Source organism: Taudactylus pleione, unplaced genomic scaffold (genome assembly GCF_031769625.1).
Source record: "Taudactylus pleione unplaced genomic scaffold, aTauple2 ptg000603l, whole genome shotgun sequence".
Classification (NCBI taxonomy): Eukaryota; Metazoa; Chordata; class Amphibia; order Anura; family Myobatrachidae; genus Taudactylus; species Taudactylus pleione.
In genome coordinates this window covers 745,106-763,098 of record NW_028285005.1, presented here as the reverse complement: position 1 = coordinate 763,098, position 17,993 = coordinate 745,106, and the positions used below count along the sequence as shown (strand labels likewise).

Sequence of the window (17,993 nt, the reverse complement as noted above, 5' to 3'; positions counted from 1 at the left end):
CGCGTAATACTTCACAAAGGTATGGACAGACGACCACGTGGCCGCCTTGCAGATCTGAACTGCAGAGGCACCACGTCAAGCTGCCCACGAAGGACCCACAGACCTAGTGGAATGAGCCTTCACAGAAGGAGGAACCGGCAGGTCTTCATGAAGATAAGCTTCTGAAATCGCCATACGGATCCAGGCTGCCAAAGTTTGCTTTGAAGCAGGTCAACCCTTTTTACGGAAGCCATAGAGGACAAACAAAGAAGTGCGGTCAACATAAGTCCTTAAGGCCCGCACAACATCCAAAGTGGCCTCACCCACTGAAAGGCCAGGTGAGTTAAAAGCCAGTACAACTATTTCCTCGTTAACATGAAACTGGGAAACCACCTTGGGAAGAAATTCAGGACGAGTGTGTAGCACTGCCCTGTTCCCATCAAAAATCAAGAAAGGGGGTCTACAAGAGAGCCCCTAAATCAGAAACACGTCTGACCGAAGCTATGGCCAGAAGTCTTAGCTGTTAGCCATTTAAGATCCACTGAGCCTAGTGGTTCAAACGGCGGTCCTTGGAGAGCCCTCAGGACCACAGCCAAGTCCCAAGGCACCACAGGTGGAACAAATGGCGGCTGAATTCGCAGAATGCCTTGCATAAAGGTGCACACATCAGGGATTGGAGAAGGCTCTGGGAGTGACCAGAGAATAGCAGTTTTCTCTCAGTGATAAGAGAGTAACTGTGTATATGGGGAAGCCGTTATTTACGCTGGTTTTCTGGCTGCTAGGGTCTTGGTAAGCTCAGGGCGGACCATAGACCACTATGGCTAGAGGATCTGACAGCGACGAGGGTTACTGTCTGACGGGGTGTACGTCCTGTGCTGCAGGCCTGTCTGAGCAGAGTTAACTAGGGTGGATCATGTAGTGCTGTTGTAACCGTTACTTCATGTCTCCGGTATACCTGCACCAGCAAGGTGTGGCCACTTGGTCTCAGATTTTGTCGCACTTTGTGGACAAAAGACGCAGAAGCACGGGTTCCGGCTGCAGTGCCTCGTTATGGGATGTTTACAGCATTGGTGTCCTTCTATGTAGATGACCCCCATGGATTCCTGTTGTGTTTGTTCTATTGCTCACTCTAGTCAAGAGTATGCTGCTGTCTACAGCCTCTCCGCAGGCAGTTAGATCGGTAGTGGCGGGCCTCCTCCTGGATGGAGGTCGACTTTTTTTCAGTTCATTCAAGCCTGGTATCACAGATGCCTGGAGGTGAGAGCTGGCTCTCGGAGTTATGCCATCTCGTACCGTAGGCATCCTCCTCAGAGGTTGGGGGCATGACCCTTCCTGCAGACCCGGTCAGAGCCTCGGCCTACCGGGAGTCTATTGGGGCCCTCCTGGAATCAGGAGTTATAGTCCCTATGATGCAACAGGGAAGGCAGGGCTTGACAAATCCCAGGGGCCAGGTAGCCATGGCTACCAGATTTTGCAGTGAGGGAGGAAGCAGATCCTCATCAGCTCCCACGGAGATTTGTGCCTATAGTATTGCGGCATTCATTTCATGCACAGGAGTGCATGTGCTGAGTGTCGCCTGTGGTGACTGCTGTGCCTGTGTCTATCCTGGCCTGTGCTGACTCCTCCTGTCTGTCCCATCCTGCGCTGACTCCTCTCCATCCCAGCCTGCACTGACGACTCCTCTCCATCCTGACCTGCTATGACCCATGCTGATCCTCCTGTACATCCCGGCTGTCTGTCACCTATCTCTGGCGGCATAGAGTTCCTCGATAATAGGGTCTATGCATGGCCAGGGATTGCGGAGCAGCTTCAGAGGGATGTTTGTGTGACCACGAGCGGAGGGGGTTCTGTTGTACTGTCTGGCACCATTGTTTTATATGAAATGTGGTCCGTTATTACTGGAGGGTGGGGGGTGGAGCAGGGGAGCTGTGCAGAGCAGTGAGGGGGCCTCCATGTTACTATATCCATTCAACTGTGATCATTTTGTGGACTAGTATAGTGTGTATAACAGTTGCATAACACACAGAGCTGTGCTTCTCACTCACTCTTGTGATTTTTTTGGGGGGACAGTGATCTGGCTCCTACACTTTCATCGTGGCTCCTAGATTTTAGAAAAATTTGTCAAGCCCTGCAGGGAAGGGGTTATTATTGGTATTTGTTTTTGAATAAAAACTCTATGGGTCACATCGCCCTATACTGAATCTAAGGTAACAGATTCCGTTGGCCGTTGCCATCTCGAGCGCAGCGGCCGCACCATCGACACACCATGTACAAAATCCTACCGGTAGGTAAGTACTCTAAGACTGTTCCCCACCACCATGTGGGACACCTCCTGAGTGCCCAGACCACTATCACCGGACCACCACCTCCCGAGACTCCATAGACTGTAGACCATAGGTCCAGCAGGGCAGACGTGTCGGGCACTTAACCGCACGGCAAGGAGCCCCCTGAAAGGGTCCACCAATTTCCCCAACCAGAGTCTCGTCTGCATCCACCCTCACCACACTACAGTCCACATTACCACATTGCCTGGTACCTAACGGAGCAGCACTGTGTCCACTCCAATAAAAGATTTGACCCCCACACTACATCTGGTCTAATTCCTTCACACACCCGCTGATCACCACACTAACCTACTTCATACCACATAACCCACCTACAACCACCAGCACCACAACACCAAGGAAGAGCGCACCCTACCCCCCCTTTTTTCTCCTATTGACCATAGTGCAGGACCCGGTACTCCAGCACTAGGGTGCAGCACTCCACTTACCCCATAACCACCCCAAAAAATTCTGCTAGCGCGGATGAGCGCAGTTCTACCCCAACTTTATCCCAAGCACTGTCATGTCACTCTCTATATTTGATGTTTCATCAGAATAGAGCTGTCCTCTGTATCAAGGCGGGCTACCTCCCAAAGATTGTTTCCCGTTTTTATATAAATGAGGAAATTGAAGTCCTGGCCTTTAAGTCAGCTCACCTGTATACAGGTGAAACTTCCCTGGATGTGGTTCAGCAAACAAACTTGGCTCACTGGCTCTGTAGGGCCATTTTCTCAGGCCTATACACAGGCTGATCCCCCTGTTCCTAACGGGGACAGCACATTCCACTCTGTCCATGGGACCATTGTGGGTGTAAGACAAGGCGCCTCTATTGTGGGGATGTAGTCAGGAAGCCGACGGTCTAAATACCGACCGCCGGCTTCCCGACTCTCTAATCCCGGCGTGGTACTAATGACAGGCGTCAAAAACTCGACGCCTGTTATTATCCATACGCCGGAAGACCAATGCCCGGCATACCGAACGAAGGTAAGCCGGGTGCGTACAGCCGCTAGGGGGGGTTAGGTTTTAGGGCTCCAGGGGGGACTTAGGGTTAGGCACACCCCCAGGAGGGTTAGGGTTGGGCTAGGGGAAGGGGGGTTAGGGTTAGGCACCCCCCTTGGAGACTTAGGTTTAGGCGGTGAGGAAGGGGGGGTTAGGTTTAGGCACTTAGAGGGGGGTTAGGATTAGGAACTTGGGGGGGAGGTTAGGGTTAAGCACCCATTAGGGGTAGAATTAGGTTAGTGATACTTACCTTTGGACGATTGGGATTGTCACCCTTGCCAGGCTGCCACTGTCGGGATTTGAACCATGCAGCCAGCGGTAATACCTACTACACCCCTCTATTGAATAGCTCCGCAAGGCAGCCACTTGATCTTCCGTTAATATGTTATCAAATTTATGCTTTTTTTTTTTTTTTTTTTTTTTTTTAAATATCTTTTTATTGAACAGCAATAAAACAATTATACATTGCACAATCCAAGAATTAGAGAAAATAAAATTATCTGATAAACGACTAGTCTGTTTCTTGGAACAAACAATATACAAACTACTGTTAATCTTTTCAAACTTTTTTGGAAAGTAGTACAAATATAGATTGAAATTATGTCAAAGTACAAAGAAACAAAGTACTTGAATATAATATAATGTAGAAAATTACAAAATTACAAATACTGTATAAAAAAAATCGATATAGTACACCGTATAGAAATGCAAGAAAATATACAATCAATGTCACTCAAACTATGCAACTTATAGAGCCAGTGTAAGCAGCCAATTATCACATCAACTTCGGTATATCAGTCAATCGTTGTGTCAATATAATCTACATCAATGCAGAATTATATTAGAAAAAGGGGGAGAGTTAGAATAAAATGATAAAAGAAACAGAAGAAGAAAGAAAGGTGAAATAGAAATAGAGGGGGAATCACTGACAGAAGGTGAGAGATACCTTGTCTGGGGGGATTCACAGAGAGCTACATATAAATAGCAACAATAGGGGCATTTTAAGTGATGTTTCTTAGCATAAACCATTCCGTGTGATCAAAGACTTTCCATATGTTATTCCGAATCTGGACCGGTAAACATTGTATGTATGGTTCCCATTTTTTGGAAAAAATCCGTATCCCTCTTTCGATGTTAAAGATAGCCATACGTCTCTCCGCATAAATTACCTCCAGCAGCGCAATTTTCCATTCCATTAGTGTAGGTGCTGATTTTGAGATCCAGTAATTAAGGATAAGTTGTTTAGCTACTGTAACCATGACTCTCAGAGCAGGTTTCCATGGGCCCAAGGAGGACTCAGACTCCCATATTGAAAATTCTGCGAAAATAAGAGCTGCCGCATTTTTGGACAATTTAAGATGTATTGTATTATTTAGATAACACAAAATTTTATTCCAAAATCTATGGATCTTTCTGCAGTACCAGAGGTTATGCGAGAGAGAGGCATTAGAGCAGTCACATTTCACACAATTTCCCTCCTCCAGTGGCACAAAATGTCTCCGTTGGGCCGGAGACATATATGTACGATTTAAAATTCTAAGATGAATTTCTTGAAGTCTCGCTGACTTAAGGTAGGGTAAAACACGATCCAGATTCGCAACAAATGGCTCCAAGTCACATAATTCGGGTATCTCTGTGTGCCAAGCTTCCGCAACTGGTGCCCAAGCATGTATAGGAATTTCAATCAGGTATTTATATAAATGAGCTATTCTGAATTTGGTTGAGCGACATAAGAGTAGAATGCGACCCATTGTATCTGTGTTAACTGAGATCCATAAAGGATTATCTAAGGATTGAATGAAATGTCGTACTTGTAGAAACATAAAAAATTGTGTACGAGGGATGTCATATTTATCCTGTAATTGTACAAAGGAGAGCAAATTGCCACCCGGATCAAATACATCTTTGATGGACATGATTCCCTTTTGATTCCACATTTTAAAAAGAGGAATGTCAAGTGAAGGGGGAAAACGGATTACCCCATAAGGGGATGTACGGGGATGAAAAAGGATTTTTCCCCAAATGTGTATTAACCTTCAACCACGTAGTGTAAGTGTCCCAGAATAAAATATTAGAACAAAATATCTTAGGAATGTGTATTTTAGGGGTGTGTAACAAGGCTGCTGGGGCATATGGGTGAAATAATGCTTCCTCCAAGTCAGGATTAGTATAGTGATCGGTATGTAGTAACCAATCAGTTATATATCGGAATATGGCAGCTTTTGCAAATGCAGAGATGCTTGGGATGCTCAGCCCTCCATTTTTTTTCAGTAGGTAAGCTCGGGAACGCGGCATTCTGGGATTCTTATACTGCCAAATGAATTTAAAAAAGATCTGCGTAAACTTCAGTACATCCGCTCTTGTTAAAGTAATGGGTAAAGTTTGTAAAAGATAGGCTAGTTTCGGGAACACCACACTCTTTATTACAGTTACTCGTCCGAGTAGAGAGAGTTTAAGATCTTTCCAATTCTGGAGTTGGGAGTTTAATCTATTTAGCAATGGAGAGAAATTAAAAGCATATAGAGAGGATAATTGAGCTGGTATAAGTATACCTAAGTATTTTAATTTATGTGTTGCAATTGTGAAAAGAGAGGCTATGTGGGGATGTGTAGCTAAAAAAGTAGCTGCATCAATAGGGAGCAACTCAGATTTACTCACATTGATGCGATAACCTGCAAATGATCCAAATGTGGTAATTAGATCCAGAAGTGTAGGGATGAATCGTAGGGGATCAGATATAAAAAGCATCATATCGTCTGCAAATAAAGACAATTTACATGTTTGGTTTCTGATAGTAATACCCTTTACCTCCGTTTCCTGTCTTATTGCTATTGCCAATGGCTCTAGCGCAATTGCAAACAAAAGTGGAGAAAGCGGGCAACCCTGTCTCGTCCCTCTCTGTGTACAGAATACAGGTGACAAATATCTATTAGTGAGAATCTGAGTAAGGGGAGAAGTATATAAGGATCGTATGATCTCAACAAAAAGGGCGGGCATACCAAACCGACGCAGAGATTCAAACAGGTGATCCCAGGTTACCAGATCAAACGCTTTTTCTGCGTCTAAAGACAACAAGAACCTGGGATCACCCGTCTCGCCCATATGCAGAGACTGCAGCACCGTAAGGACTTTCCTAATGTTTGTGACAGAATTTCTGCCACAAATAAACCCGGTTTGGTCCGGGTGTATGATAGACGGGAGAATCAACTTCAACCGCTCTGCTAAAATTTTTGTCAATAATTTATAGTCTACGTTAAGTAGAGAAATGGGTCTGTATGATGAAGGCAAAAGGGGGTCTCTACCTGACTTCGGCAGAACTTTTATAATGGCCGAATTAAAATAGTGAGGGATTATTTTACTATCCATTATGGAGTTAAATACATTAGTTAAAGTCTCTGTGATTTGGGGACGTAATATTTTGAAAAACTCCCCACTCAGACCATCTGGGCCTGGGGCCTTGAACGTCTTGAGAGATTTAACAGCCTGATCTACTTCTTCATGTGTAATTTTGCCAATCAATATATCAGCCTGTGCAGATGAAATCTGTGGCAGGGTGTGTGATTCCCAAAAAGCCTCCTTTTTAGTGATATCTATTGGGTCTTGGGAATAGAGGTTTTGGTAGTAACGGAAAAAGATATTCGCGATATCTTTGCCATTGTATTGTATGGCAGAGCTTTCATCTTTGAGAGCTGCAATATTATTATGTGGCTTGGTACCCCTCAGCATGTTTGATAGGAGTCGGCTAGGTTTGTTGCCGTATCGAAAGAAATGTAATTTACCTGAGTATACATATTTATCATCCATTTGAGTGAGGATTTGATCAAAGTGTAACCTGCACTCACCATATGCGGCTCTAATCACCGGTGAGGATGAAGCTCTTAGAGCTTGAAATGCGGATGTTAAGGCCGTCTGTGCAGATCTATAAGTGGCATCTTGTTCAGCCTTATATTTTGTCATAAAGGAGATAATTTCCCCCCTAATCACCGCCTTAGCAGTTTGCCAATATAAACCTGGGTTATCTTTATGTATTTGGTTGTTCATTTCGTAACTGGCCCAAGCAGACTCTAGCATTGACTTAAATTTAAGGGATGAGGCTAATTTTGCCGGAAATCGCCATTGGGAGTATGAACCCAAAAGGAATTTCCCCTGTACATCCACCCACACCGGCGCATGATCCGAAATAGCTATAGTTTCAATCGATGTATCGATAATCATTGGGGATATTGAGTTAGATAAGTAAAAATAATCAAGCCTAGAAAAGGCGTTATGAGTGGCTGAGTAGTACGTGTATTCCAGATCAGTGGGGTTTCTCATTCTCCACACATCTAATAAATTAAATTCTTTGGCTATATAATTTAAACCTATTTTTGGTTGTTTGGGGGAGGAATGAGAGAAAGTTTTCCTATCTAAGGTTGGGGAAGCGACCAGATTGAAATCACCCCCTAATATAATCTTAGAATCTGCAAAAGAATATAATTTGTTAATCAATCCTAGGAAAAAAGATTTATCATATATATTGGGACCATAGACATTACACAAACAATATCTAGTGCCGTCTAGCGTGACATCCATAAGAATGTATCGGCCTTCTTGGTCTACATCAGAGGAATGAATATCGAATTGAATACCCTTGCGTATTAGGATTACCACTCCACGTGACTTAGAACCAAATGATGATGACGCCAATACCTGGTGGTGCAGTGTGTTTAGCTTGGAGTGTTCTGTGGGAGTTAAATGAGTCTCCTGTAAATAAGTGATATCGGATTTAAGCTTATTAAGATATGTCAATATGCGCTTTCTTTTCACTGGTGAGTGAATCCCCCTGACATTCCAGGTGCAAAACCTAAGGTGGGAATGCATCACAAGGTGTGGAAATTAGGTAATGCAAATAGTAAAAAAGTGTAGTATAAATGTTAATATACTCCCCATAATACCGGTTGGTGCTAGGTAGGTTCATAATAATATGAATGTCGGCTCTAGTATAAGTCATAAATAAGCTATGAAGGGCATGAGGTTCGTGATTCATACAGTATAAAGAAACAAATGGACATAGACATAAAAAGAAAATAAAGATAGACGCTTATATGCAGAGATTGCGAATCAAATGCAAACATATAACCAAAACTATAGTCATTGATCTCAGCCTATTGAAAAGAAAAAAAAAAAGACAATAGTATTAATAATAACTATAAAGCAACGTCACAAGTATATATGTAATTATAATCCTAAATCAGATTATAAACATATTTTTGAAGAAAAGGGTAAAACCTGGTAAAGGCATCAAAATAGGTATGGGACATCTTCCCGTAATCAATCATTATGATCCATCGTGGAGGGGTCCGAGGACTCTTTTACTTCATTAAGGAAAGCTTGGGCGTCAGCAACTTCTGTGAAATCTTTAGGGCCTTGAGATGAGAAAATGCGGAGTCTAGCTGGGAATAGGAGCGCGAAGCGAGTCCCTGATTGGATGAGCTGAGAACAGACAGGGGACATATTTCTGCGTGCTCTGGCAACCTCCGCGGAGTAGTCCTGGAACAAGAGGATACGTTGGCCATCCCACTGAAGAGGGCCCTTCTGTCGAGCAGTTGACCATATCAGATCCTTGTGACAAAAATTTAAGCACTTAAAGATAACAGCTCTAAGTCGTGAGATGTTAGAATCGCGAAAAGGACCTAATCTATGTGCTCGTTCTATCTCAAAATTATTCAGTTCAGCCGAGATGCCGAGTAGCTCAGGGAGATCGTTGCCTTTAATCGTTTCCTTAAGACCCAGAAGTCGCAGGTTGTTGCGTCTGGACCTATTTTCCAGATCGTCTACCTTGGATAGTAATTGTTGTTGAGTGGTCGACATGGTAGCAACTTGTTGTTTTAGTTCCGAAAGTTCATGAAAGTTGACTCCGATCCTGTTTTCATTTTCACGCACTTGTTGTGAGACAGAAGACATTTGCGTCTTAATATCCGCCAGTGCCCCCATGAATTTATCCGCTTGGTTTTGCAGTAGTGATTCCACTGTTTCTTTAATGGCTCTAACTATCTCTGCATATGAGAGAGGAGCAGGAACCGGGCCCATTGTGTTATGGGTAGTAGCGGGTTCGGAACTATGTGTATGTGGCATGTTTTCCACAGAGTCTGTAGGTTGATCTGTACGTTTGCTACTACCCCTGGCTCGATTTGCCTTGGGGGTGGGCTGTGGAGCCATGAACTTATCCATGTAGAGATTGGTCCTAATTTTCACCAGGTTATGATAATACTGAGGAGTGTGTTGCTTAGAAATGGCTGTGATCACAGACAGGAGATCCTTTACATTTCAAATAATTGTGAAGTAACTTGAAAAATAGGGCTGGAGCACCATCTGGTGGTAGAAGCTGGTACTGTAACTATTCCCCAGAGTAAAGGATATGTACATAAATATTGCCAAATTTATCATCAGCTATAGCTGGGGTTTCAAAAGAAGTATAGAGTTGCAAGACTTCTGTTTATAAGCAGCTGCACATTCTCCAGTATAGGGCTTTAACTGGTAACACACAGTACCTTGTCTCCTGTATATGCAGTGTCTGCAAAATGGCGCCGTCTGTAAAAGGACCTTGAAGGGAGCCAGCGTCTGCCTTCTGCAATTGCGATATGCGGTCGCGGGGACCCGTCCAGCGGCGTCCCCGTGTGTTCCCCTCGCTGCTCGCGCCCACCAGCTGACTGTCTGTGAGCCAGCGTCGCGGGGTTTGGCAGCGGGCCAGGCGCGATGCAGGAGCCGGGAGGCGAGGGCCGGAACCCAGCACCATGCACCGCGTCTGCAGTAGGCCGCGAGGTCCGGCAGCCCGAGTCCGGGAACCAGGATCCCGCTAGGCAATGGGAACACCCGCCTTGGGGGCAGAGATGGCTTGTGGCGGTAGGAGAGCCAAGAAGCACCGCGCACGGCCGGAGGGACTGGATCAGCAGGCTCAGTCGTAACGGAGCCCCGACGCCATGCAGCTTTCCTCCTCGGCTTCCAGGCCACGCCCCAAATTTATGCTTTTTGATACGTATGCCTCCCAGGATGCTTCCTATGGGTGGCGGATTTTCCTATCTTCTCAGGAGCGTCCCCACTCCTAAGGACTGCTTTAGGACGTCCCAAAGTAATTCCTGTGGACCCTCTGGAACCCGAAGAAGAAATACAGAATTATGGTATAAACATACCTTTTTTTCCAGATCCACAGGGCACCCACCCTGATGCACCTGGCCTCAGAGGGGATCGATTCCTAAGGTTTTTTGTCACAGATTCCCTCTTTGCTGGATGAGTGTTTTCTGTGTACTTCTAAAAGAAATTAGTGACACCTAGTACAGAATAACAGGATAGCAGTCAACCAATACTTCATACATACATAACGGCACCCCCGACCCTCGTTCTGCATTTTCTCCTCTATTTTCCGACTGCTCCCCCCTCCCTCTTTCTCTGCTCATATTTATACCCTTTTATTTGTTTATACCTCCAATTAATTGAATTAATCTAATATTTGTAAGTATTGGCTATCTATGCCTTAGACATTATAATGACCTAATTCAGCATTATCTTATCTCATGCAGTAATCATCCATGCTCGCCCATTTGGCTTAATTTCTGCTTATTTCAGGTACTTGCTATAACGTGTAACTCGTATACATAAACTAAGACCTGCTGCCATCAGCTGATCTGGGCATGTTATAACTTATACATTTAAATATACCTTTAATTCTTATTGCTAGAATAATATATATAGCTGTACAACCTATGCATAATCACACCTGCAGAGACATAAAACACTAATCTCTACACACTTAGCTAAAAGCATGTTACATGATGTATCGAAGATCTAAAACAAAATGGCTGCTGCATCAGACACACACTTGCCTATATTTAGAGAGGAAAGGGAAGGCCTCATGCTCCCTAGGCCTAGGGCCATTAGACAAGTGTGGCCATGCCCAATTCACACAACTATATATAAGTTCTCAATGATATTCTATATGCCCTAAATTGCAGTGCAGGAAAAGAAAGTAACATAAGCATTCATATATTTATGAGTTGCTGAATGAATATGAATGTCCACATATTTCTGTTTTATCACTGGTTAAGACGAGACATTTATTATACAGGGGAGAGCAGGTATGGTGGCCTCCTATATATACACTTAACCTGATAATCACATTTATACAATGTACTCAGTCACTGTGTGTTTCCTACAGATGGACCCAGTAAAATAAATTCCCCAGAGAGATGTCCCCATCCTCTGTATTCACAGGATTGTATAGAGGAGAATCTAAGGATCCCACAGGAGCATCAGGTAGATGGGATTTAGGGTCTCACCAATATACCAAAGTGACTGTGTCTATATGATGTGTAGAGAAGTTGTCTTATACACTGATATTATACTGTATAGTCTCAGTTAATGAAAAATTAGACATTAGTAAAGTCTTATTTTATTGTTTTGTGGGTTGTTTAGGGTGAAGGTGTGACTGATACTAAGATAGAAGTTATACAGGGAGAAGAAGAGACATATGTGACTGATATGAAGGCAGAAGATACAGAGGGAGAAGAAGAAACATATGTGACTGATATGAAGGAAGAAGATACAGAGGGAGAAGAAGAAACATCTGATATTAAGGAAGAAGATACAGAGGGAGAAGAAGAAACATCTGATATTAAGGAAGAAGATACAGAGGGAGAAGAAGAAACATCTGATATTAAGGAAGAAGATACTGAGGGAGAAGAAGAAACATCTGATATTAAGGAAGAAGATACAGAGGGAGAAGAAGAAACATCTGATATGAAGGCGGAAGATACATCAGGAGAAGAAGAGACGTATGTGACTGATATGAAGGCAGAAGATACAGAGGGAGAAGAAGAGATGTATGTGACTGATATGAAGGTAGAAGATACAGAGGGAGAAGATGAGATGTATATGACTGATATGAAGGCAGAAGATACAGAGGGAGAAGAGACGTATATGACTTATATGAAGGCAGAATATATAGAGGTAGAAGACACTGACTGATATAAAGCCAACTTAACCACTCGACCAGACACGCCAGCCATATCGAGACCCACACCTGTTGTGTATGTGATGTGACATGTGCGACTTTACAGCAGGGAATGTGTACAATACTGTACAATGTCAATAGTGGTTTAGTGTAAAATGCAGCTGGGTGGAATACAGTAGCATAGAAATGCCAGGTGGTGGGATGTTGGGAGCAATGTATTGAGTTCATTAGCCTTCCTTAAGAATATTGAACTTCAATTGCTCTCTTTTATCTATGTTTATAAATGACAGAACTTACATACCAAGTGATTTATTTTTAATCCTGTAATGAAGATTTATAAAAAAAAAAAATATATATATACATATTAATAAATAAATAAAGGAAATACTGATGTCCAAAATGGCATTGTCACTTTCCAGGTATCGAACCCGGGACACCTACTCTGTAAGGCTCTCGCCTTAACCACTCGACCAGACACGCCAGCCATATCGAGACCCACACCTGTTGTGTATGTGATGTGACGTGTGCGACTTTACAGCAGGGAATATGTACAATACTGTACAATGTCAATAGCGGTTTAACGTAAAATGCAGCTGGGTGGCATACAGTATCATAGAAATGGCAGGTGGTGGGATGTTGGGAGCAATGTATTGAGTTCAGTAGAGTTCCTTAAGAATATTGAACTTGAATTGCTCTGTCTTTAATGCTGGTTATGCGTCATCTGGCCAATACAGATAGGTATTTTTATAAATGAATCGCACACCAAATTATTTATTTTTAATCCTGTAGTGAAGATTTAAAATAAAAGAAATACCGATATCCATTGTTCATTCATGAAAAATCACTGTCCAATACTACTGTATAGTGTAATGAAAGACAGGTTCCGTCAGCCAATCAACAGATGACGCTACAAAAGCTTTGTTCGCTATTTCACGCATGCGCAGTGCAGTTTAGGAAAAGCGACATCTGGTGGACAAAAACTTGTATTACACACACTGGCTTTTCCAGCACTTCAGTATGTTACGTTGCGCCTTACTGCAACATGCTGCGAGATACATTTCCACGGCATGGCACGACTAGCATGGAGCGTTACATGGCGTATATAGCAAAGATGTAGCAGGAGTCGAAGAGACGTATGTGAGGGGTCAACGAATGGTTGGAACTTTGGTGCTGTATTGCTGTACTGGGATATGTTCTAATTTTGAACCAGGGGAATAGTTCACTATACTATGCGTCCTCTTCGGAAAGAATTGCAGCTCAGTCTTTTCAGTCGACCGTTTGGTTTGGACGGTTTCTAGTAAAAATGTGGCGAGAAAGGGTGAGCGCCTGATAGTGTAGTAGTTAAGATAACCAATCAAAATTACTTTAGACTCCAATATATATGCGTACCCTGTATACGCTTGTTATGTAAGCGTATCATATAACAACTTGCAGCGAACACCAGACTCCAAATTTAGACATTTTTCTCCTGTAACTCCTCTGTCGTGGAGTCAATATACACCATATTCACAATATTCTGGTACCTTAGGAATTGCTACCATAGTGTATCTCATACATCAGGAGCCATCAGCCCCTATTATACTCCTGCTCTCCTCCTCACATCATGTCACTGTGTGTTACCAGCCCAGAGATCTGACAGCTGTATCATGCAGTGTTTGAGATAATTTATAGACCATGCCTGCACTCTGTTACACATACTGAGATGGAGATATGGAGAGTGTGAGGACACAGCAGGATACAGCTAGTGTGACCTGTGTGTGATATAATGTATAGACCATGCCTGCACTCTGTTACACATACTGAGATGGAGATATGGAGAGTGTGAGGACACAGCAGGGTGCAGCTGGTATGACCTGTGTGTGATATAATGTATAGACCATGCCTGCACTCTGTTACACATACTGAGATGGAGATATGGAGAGTGTGAGGATACAGCAGGATACAGCTAGTATGACCTGTGTGTGATATAATGTATAGACCATGCCTGTACTCTGTTACACATACTGAGATGGAGATATGGAGAGTGTGAGGATACAGCAGGATACAGCTAGTATGTCCTGTGTGTGATATAATGTATAGACCATGCCTGCACTCTGTTACACATACTGAGATGGAGATCAGGAGAGTGTGAGGACACAGTAGGATACAGCTAGTATGACCTGTGTGTGATATAATGTATAGACCATGCCTGCACTCTGTTACACATACCGAGATGGAGATATGGAGAGTGTGAGGACACAGCAGGGTGCAGCTAGTATGTCCTGTGTGTGATATAATGTATAGACCATGCCTGCACTCTGTTACACATACTGAGATGGAGATATGGAGAGTGTGAGGACACAGCAGGATACAGCTAGTATGACCTGTGTGTGATATAATGTATAGACCATGTCTGCACTCTGTTACACATACTGAGATGGAGATATGGAGAGTGTGAGGACACAGCAGGATACAGCTAGTATGTTCTGTGTGTGATATAATGTATAAACCATGCCTGCACTATATTACACATACTGAGATGGAGATATGGAGAGTGTGAGGACACAGCAGGGTGCAGCTAGTATGTCCTGTGTGTGATATAATGTATAAACCATGCCTGCACTCTGTTACACATACTGAGATGGAGATACGGAGATTGTGAGGATACAACAGGATGCTGCTAGTATGTTCTGTGTGTGATATAATGTATAGACCATGCCTGCACTCTGTTACACATACTGAGATGGAGATACGGAGAGTGTGAGGACACAGCAGGGTACAGCTAGTATGTCCTGTGTGTGATATAATGTATAGACCATGCCTGCACTCTGTTACACATACTGAGATGGAGATATGGAGAGTGTGAGGACACAGCAGGATACAGCTAGTATGACCTGTGTGTGATATAATGTATAGACCATGCCTGCACTATATTACACATACTGAGATGGAGATATGGAGAGTGTGAGGACACAGCAGGGTGCAGCTAGTATGTCCTGTGTGTGATATAATGTATAGACCATGCCTGCACTCTGTTACACATACTGAGATGGAGATACGGAGATTGTGAGGATACAACAGGATGCTGCTAGTATGTTCTGTGTGTGATATAATGTATAGACCATGCCTGCACTCTGTTACACATACTGAGATGGGGATACGGAGAGTGTGAGGACACAGCAGGGTACAGCTAGTATGTCCTGTGTGTGATATAATGTATAGACTAGGGGTGAGCGGGTTCGGATTTCTGAAATCCGAACCCCCCCGAGCCCCCCCCGATCCGAGTCCGATCCGAGTCAGGCTCGACTTTTCCCGCCTGACTCGGATCTGAAATCGAGGCAAAACGTCATCATCCCGCCTTCCGAGTCTCGCGGGTTTTGGATCCTATATAAGGTACCCGCGTCGGCGCCATTTTCTCACTCGGCTGTGGACAGTGAAGAGGGAGGGTGGGAGTTAGGGCTGTGTAGTGTAGTGTAGTGCTGCTGTTGTCCACTACTTCAAAGTCCATAGGGGCTGGCTGTGTTGTGCTGTGCTGCTGTTGTTAATAGGGGCTGTGTCCACTACTTCAAAGTCCATAGGGGCTGGCTGGACTGTGTTGTGCAGTCAGTTCTCCATAGGGGCTGTGTCCACTCCAAAGTCCTGTGCAGTGTCCCAGTCCTAAAGGAGTGCTGTAGTGTTGTCCAGGGGGTGCTCTGTCCATCAGGGGTGCTCCCCCCAAGTGCTAAAAAAATAATATATTTTCTGTGTTTGTGAATTGTGTGCGCAGTAGCCGCACGTGCATCAACAAAGTAGTGCCAAGCGTGCGCCTGTGTCATAAGTAAAGGGCCGGCTGGCTTGACCGTTAAAGGGTGCTGTAACCCCCGAAAGTACACTCCAGTCCAAACCAAAAAAAAATTATTTTCTGTGTTTGTGAATTGTGTGCGCAGTAGCCGCACGTGCATCAACAAAGTAGTGCCAAGCGTGCGCCTGTGTCATAAGTAAAGGGCCGACTGGCTTGACCGTTAAGGGTGCTGTAACCCCCGAAAGTACACTCCAGTCCAAACCAAAAAAAAAATTATTTTCTGTGTTTGTGAATTGTGTGCGCAGTAGCCGCACGTGCATCAACAAAGTAGTGCCAAGCGTGCACCTGTGTCATAAGTAAAGGGCCGGCTGGCTTGACCGTTAAAGGGTGCTGTAACCCCCGAAAGTACACTCCAGTCCAAACCAAAAAAAAAATTATTTTCTGTGTTTGTGAATTGTGTGCGCAGTAGCCGCACGTGCATCAACAAAGTAGTGCCAAGCGTGCGCCTGTGTCATAAGTAAAGGGCCGGCTGGCTTGACCGTTAAGGGTGCTGTAACCCCCGAAAGTACACTCCAGTCCAAACCAAAAAAAAATTATTTTCTGTGTTTGTGAATTGTGTGCGCAGTAGCCGCACGTGCATCAACAAAGTAGTGCCAAGCGTGCGCCTGTGTCATAAGTAAAGGGCCAGCTGGCTTGACCGTTAAGGGTGCTGTAACCCCCGAAAGTACACTCCAGTCCAAACCAAAAAAAAAATTATTTTCTGTGTTTGTGAATTGTGTGCGCAGTAGCCGCACGTGCATCAACAAAGTAGTGCCAAGCGTGCGCCTGTGTCATAAGTAAAGGGCCGGCTGGCTTGACCGTTAAGGGTGCTGTAACCCCCGAAAGTACACTCCAGTCCAAACCAAAAAAAAATTTATTTTCTGTGTTTGTGAATTGTGTGCGCAGTAGCCGCACGTGCATCAACAAAGTAGTGCCAAGCGTGCGCCTGTGTCATAAGTAAAGGGCCGGCTGGCTTGACCGTTAAAGGGTGCTGTAACCCCCAAAGTACACTCCAGTCCAAACCAAAAAAAAATTATTTTCTGTGTTTGTGAATTGTGTGCGCAGTAGCCGCACGTGCATCAACAAAGTAGTGCCAAGCGTGCGCCTGTGTCATAAGTAAAGGGCCGGCTGGCTTGACCGTTAAAGGGTGCTGTAACCCCCGAAAGTACACTCCAGTCCAAACCAAAAAAAAATTATTTTCTGTGTTTGTGAATTGTGTGCGCAGTAGCCGCACGTGCATCAACAAAGTAGTGCCAAGCGTGCGCCTGTGTCATAAGTAAAGGGCCGGCTGGCTTGACCGTTAAAAAGTGCTGTAACCCCCGAAAGTACACTCCAGTCCAAACCAAAAAAAAATTATTTTCTGTGTTTGTGAATTGTGTGCGCAGTAGCCGCACGTGCATCAACAAAGTAGTGCCAAGCGTGCGCCTGTGTCATAAGTAAAGGGCCGGCTGGCTTGACCGTTAAGGGTGCTGTAACCCCCGAAAGTACACTCCAGTCCAAACCAAAAAAAAAATTATTTTCTGTGTTTGTGAATTGTGTGCGCAGTAGCCGCACGTGCATCAACAAAGTAGTGCCAAGCGTGCGCCTGTGTCATAAGTAAAGGGCCGGCTGGCTTGACCGTTAAAGGGTGCTGTAACCCCCAAAGTACACTCCAGTCCAAACCAAAAAAAAAATTATTTTCTGTGTTTGTGAATTGTGTGCGCAGTAGCCGCACGTGCATCAACAAAGTAGTGCCAAGCGTGCGCCTGTGTCATAAGTAAAGGGCCGGCTGGCTTGACCGTTAAGGGTGCTGTAACCCCCGAAAGTACACTCCAGTCCAAACCAAAAAAAAAATTATTTTCTGTGTTTGTGAATTGTGTGCGCAGTAGCCGCACGTGCATCAACAAAGTAGTGCCAAGCGTGCGCC

General features: G+C 44.3%; 2 protein-coding genes across 2 annotated transcripts in view; both read left to right on the top strand.

The window, feature by feature from the left end:
• LOC148480729 (uncharacterized) overlaps positions 1–12,302 on the top strand; it is a 43,001-nt gene extending 30,699 nt beyond the window's left edge. Inside the window, exons 3-4 of the mRNA XM_088453924.1 lie at positions 11,494–11,591; positions 11,751–12,302. Of these exons, the coding sequence (XP_088310050.1) occupies positions 11,494–11,591; positions 11,751–12,302 (650 nt within the window). The remainder of the gene's footprint in view (positions 1–11,493; positions 11,592–11,750) is intronic.
• LOC148480726 (uncharacterized) overlaps positions 1–17,993 on the top strand; it is a 280,051-nt gene that overhangs the window by 155,895 nt on the left and 106,163 nt on the right.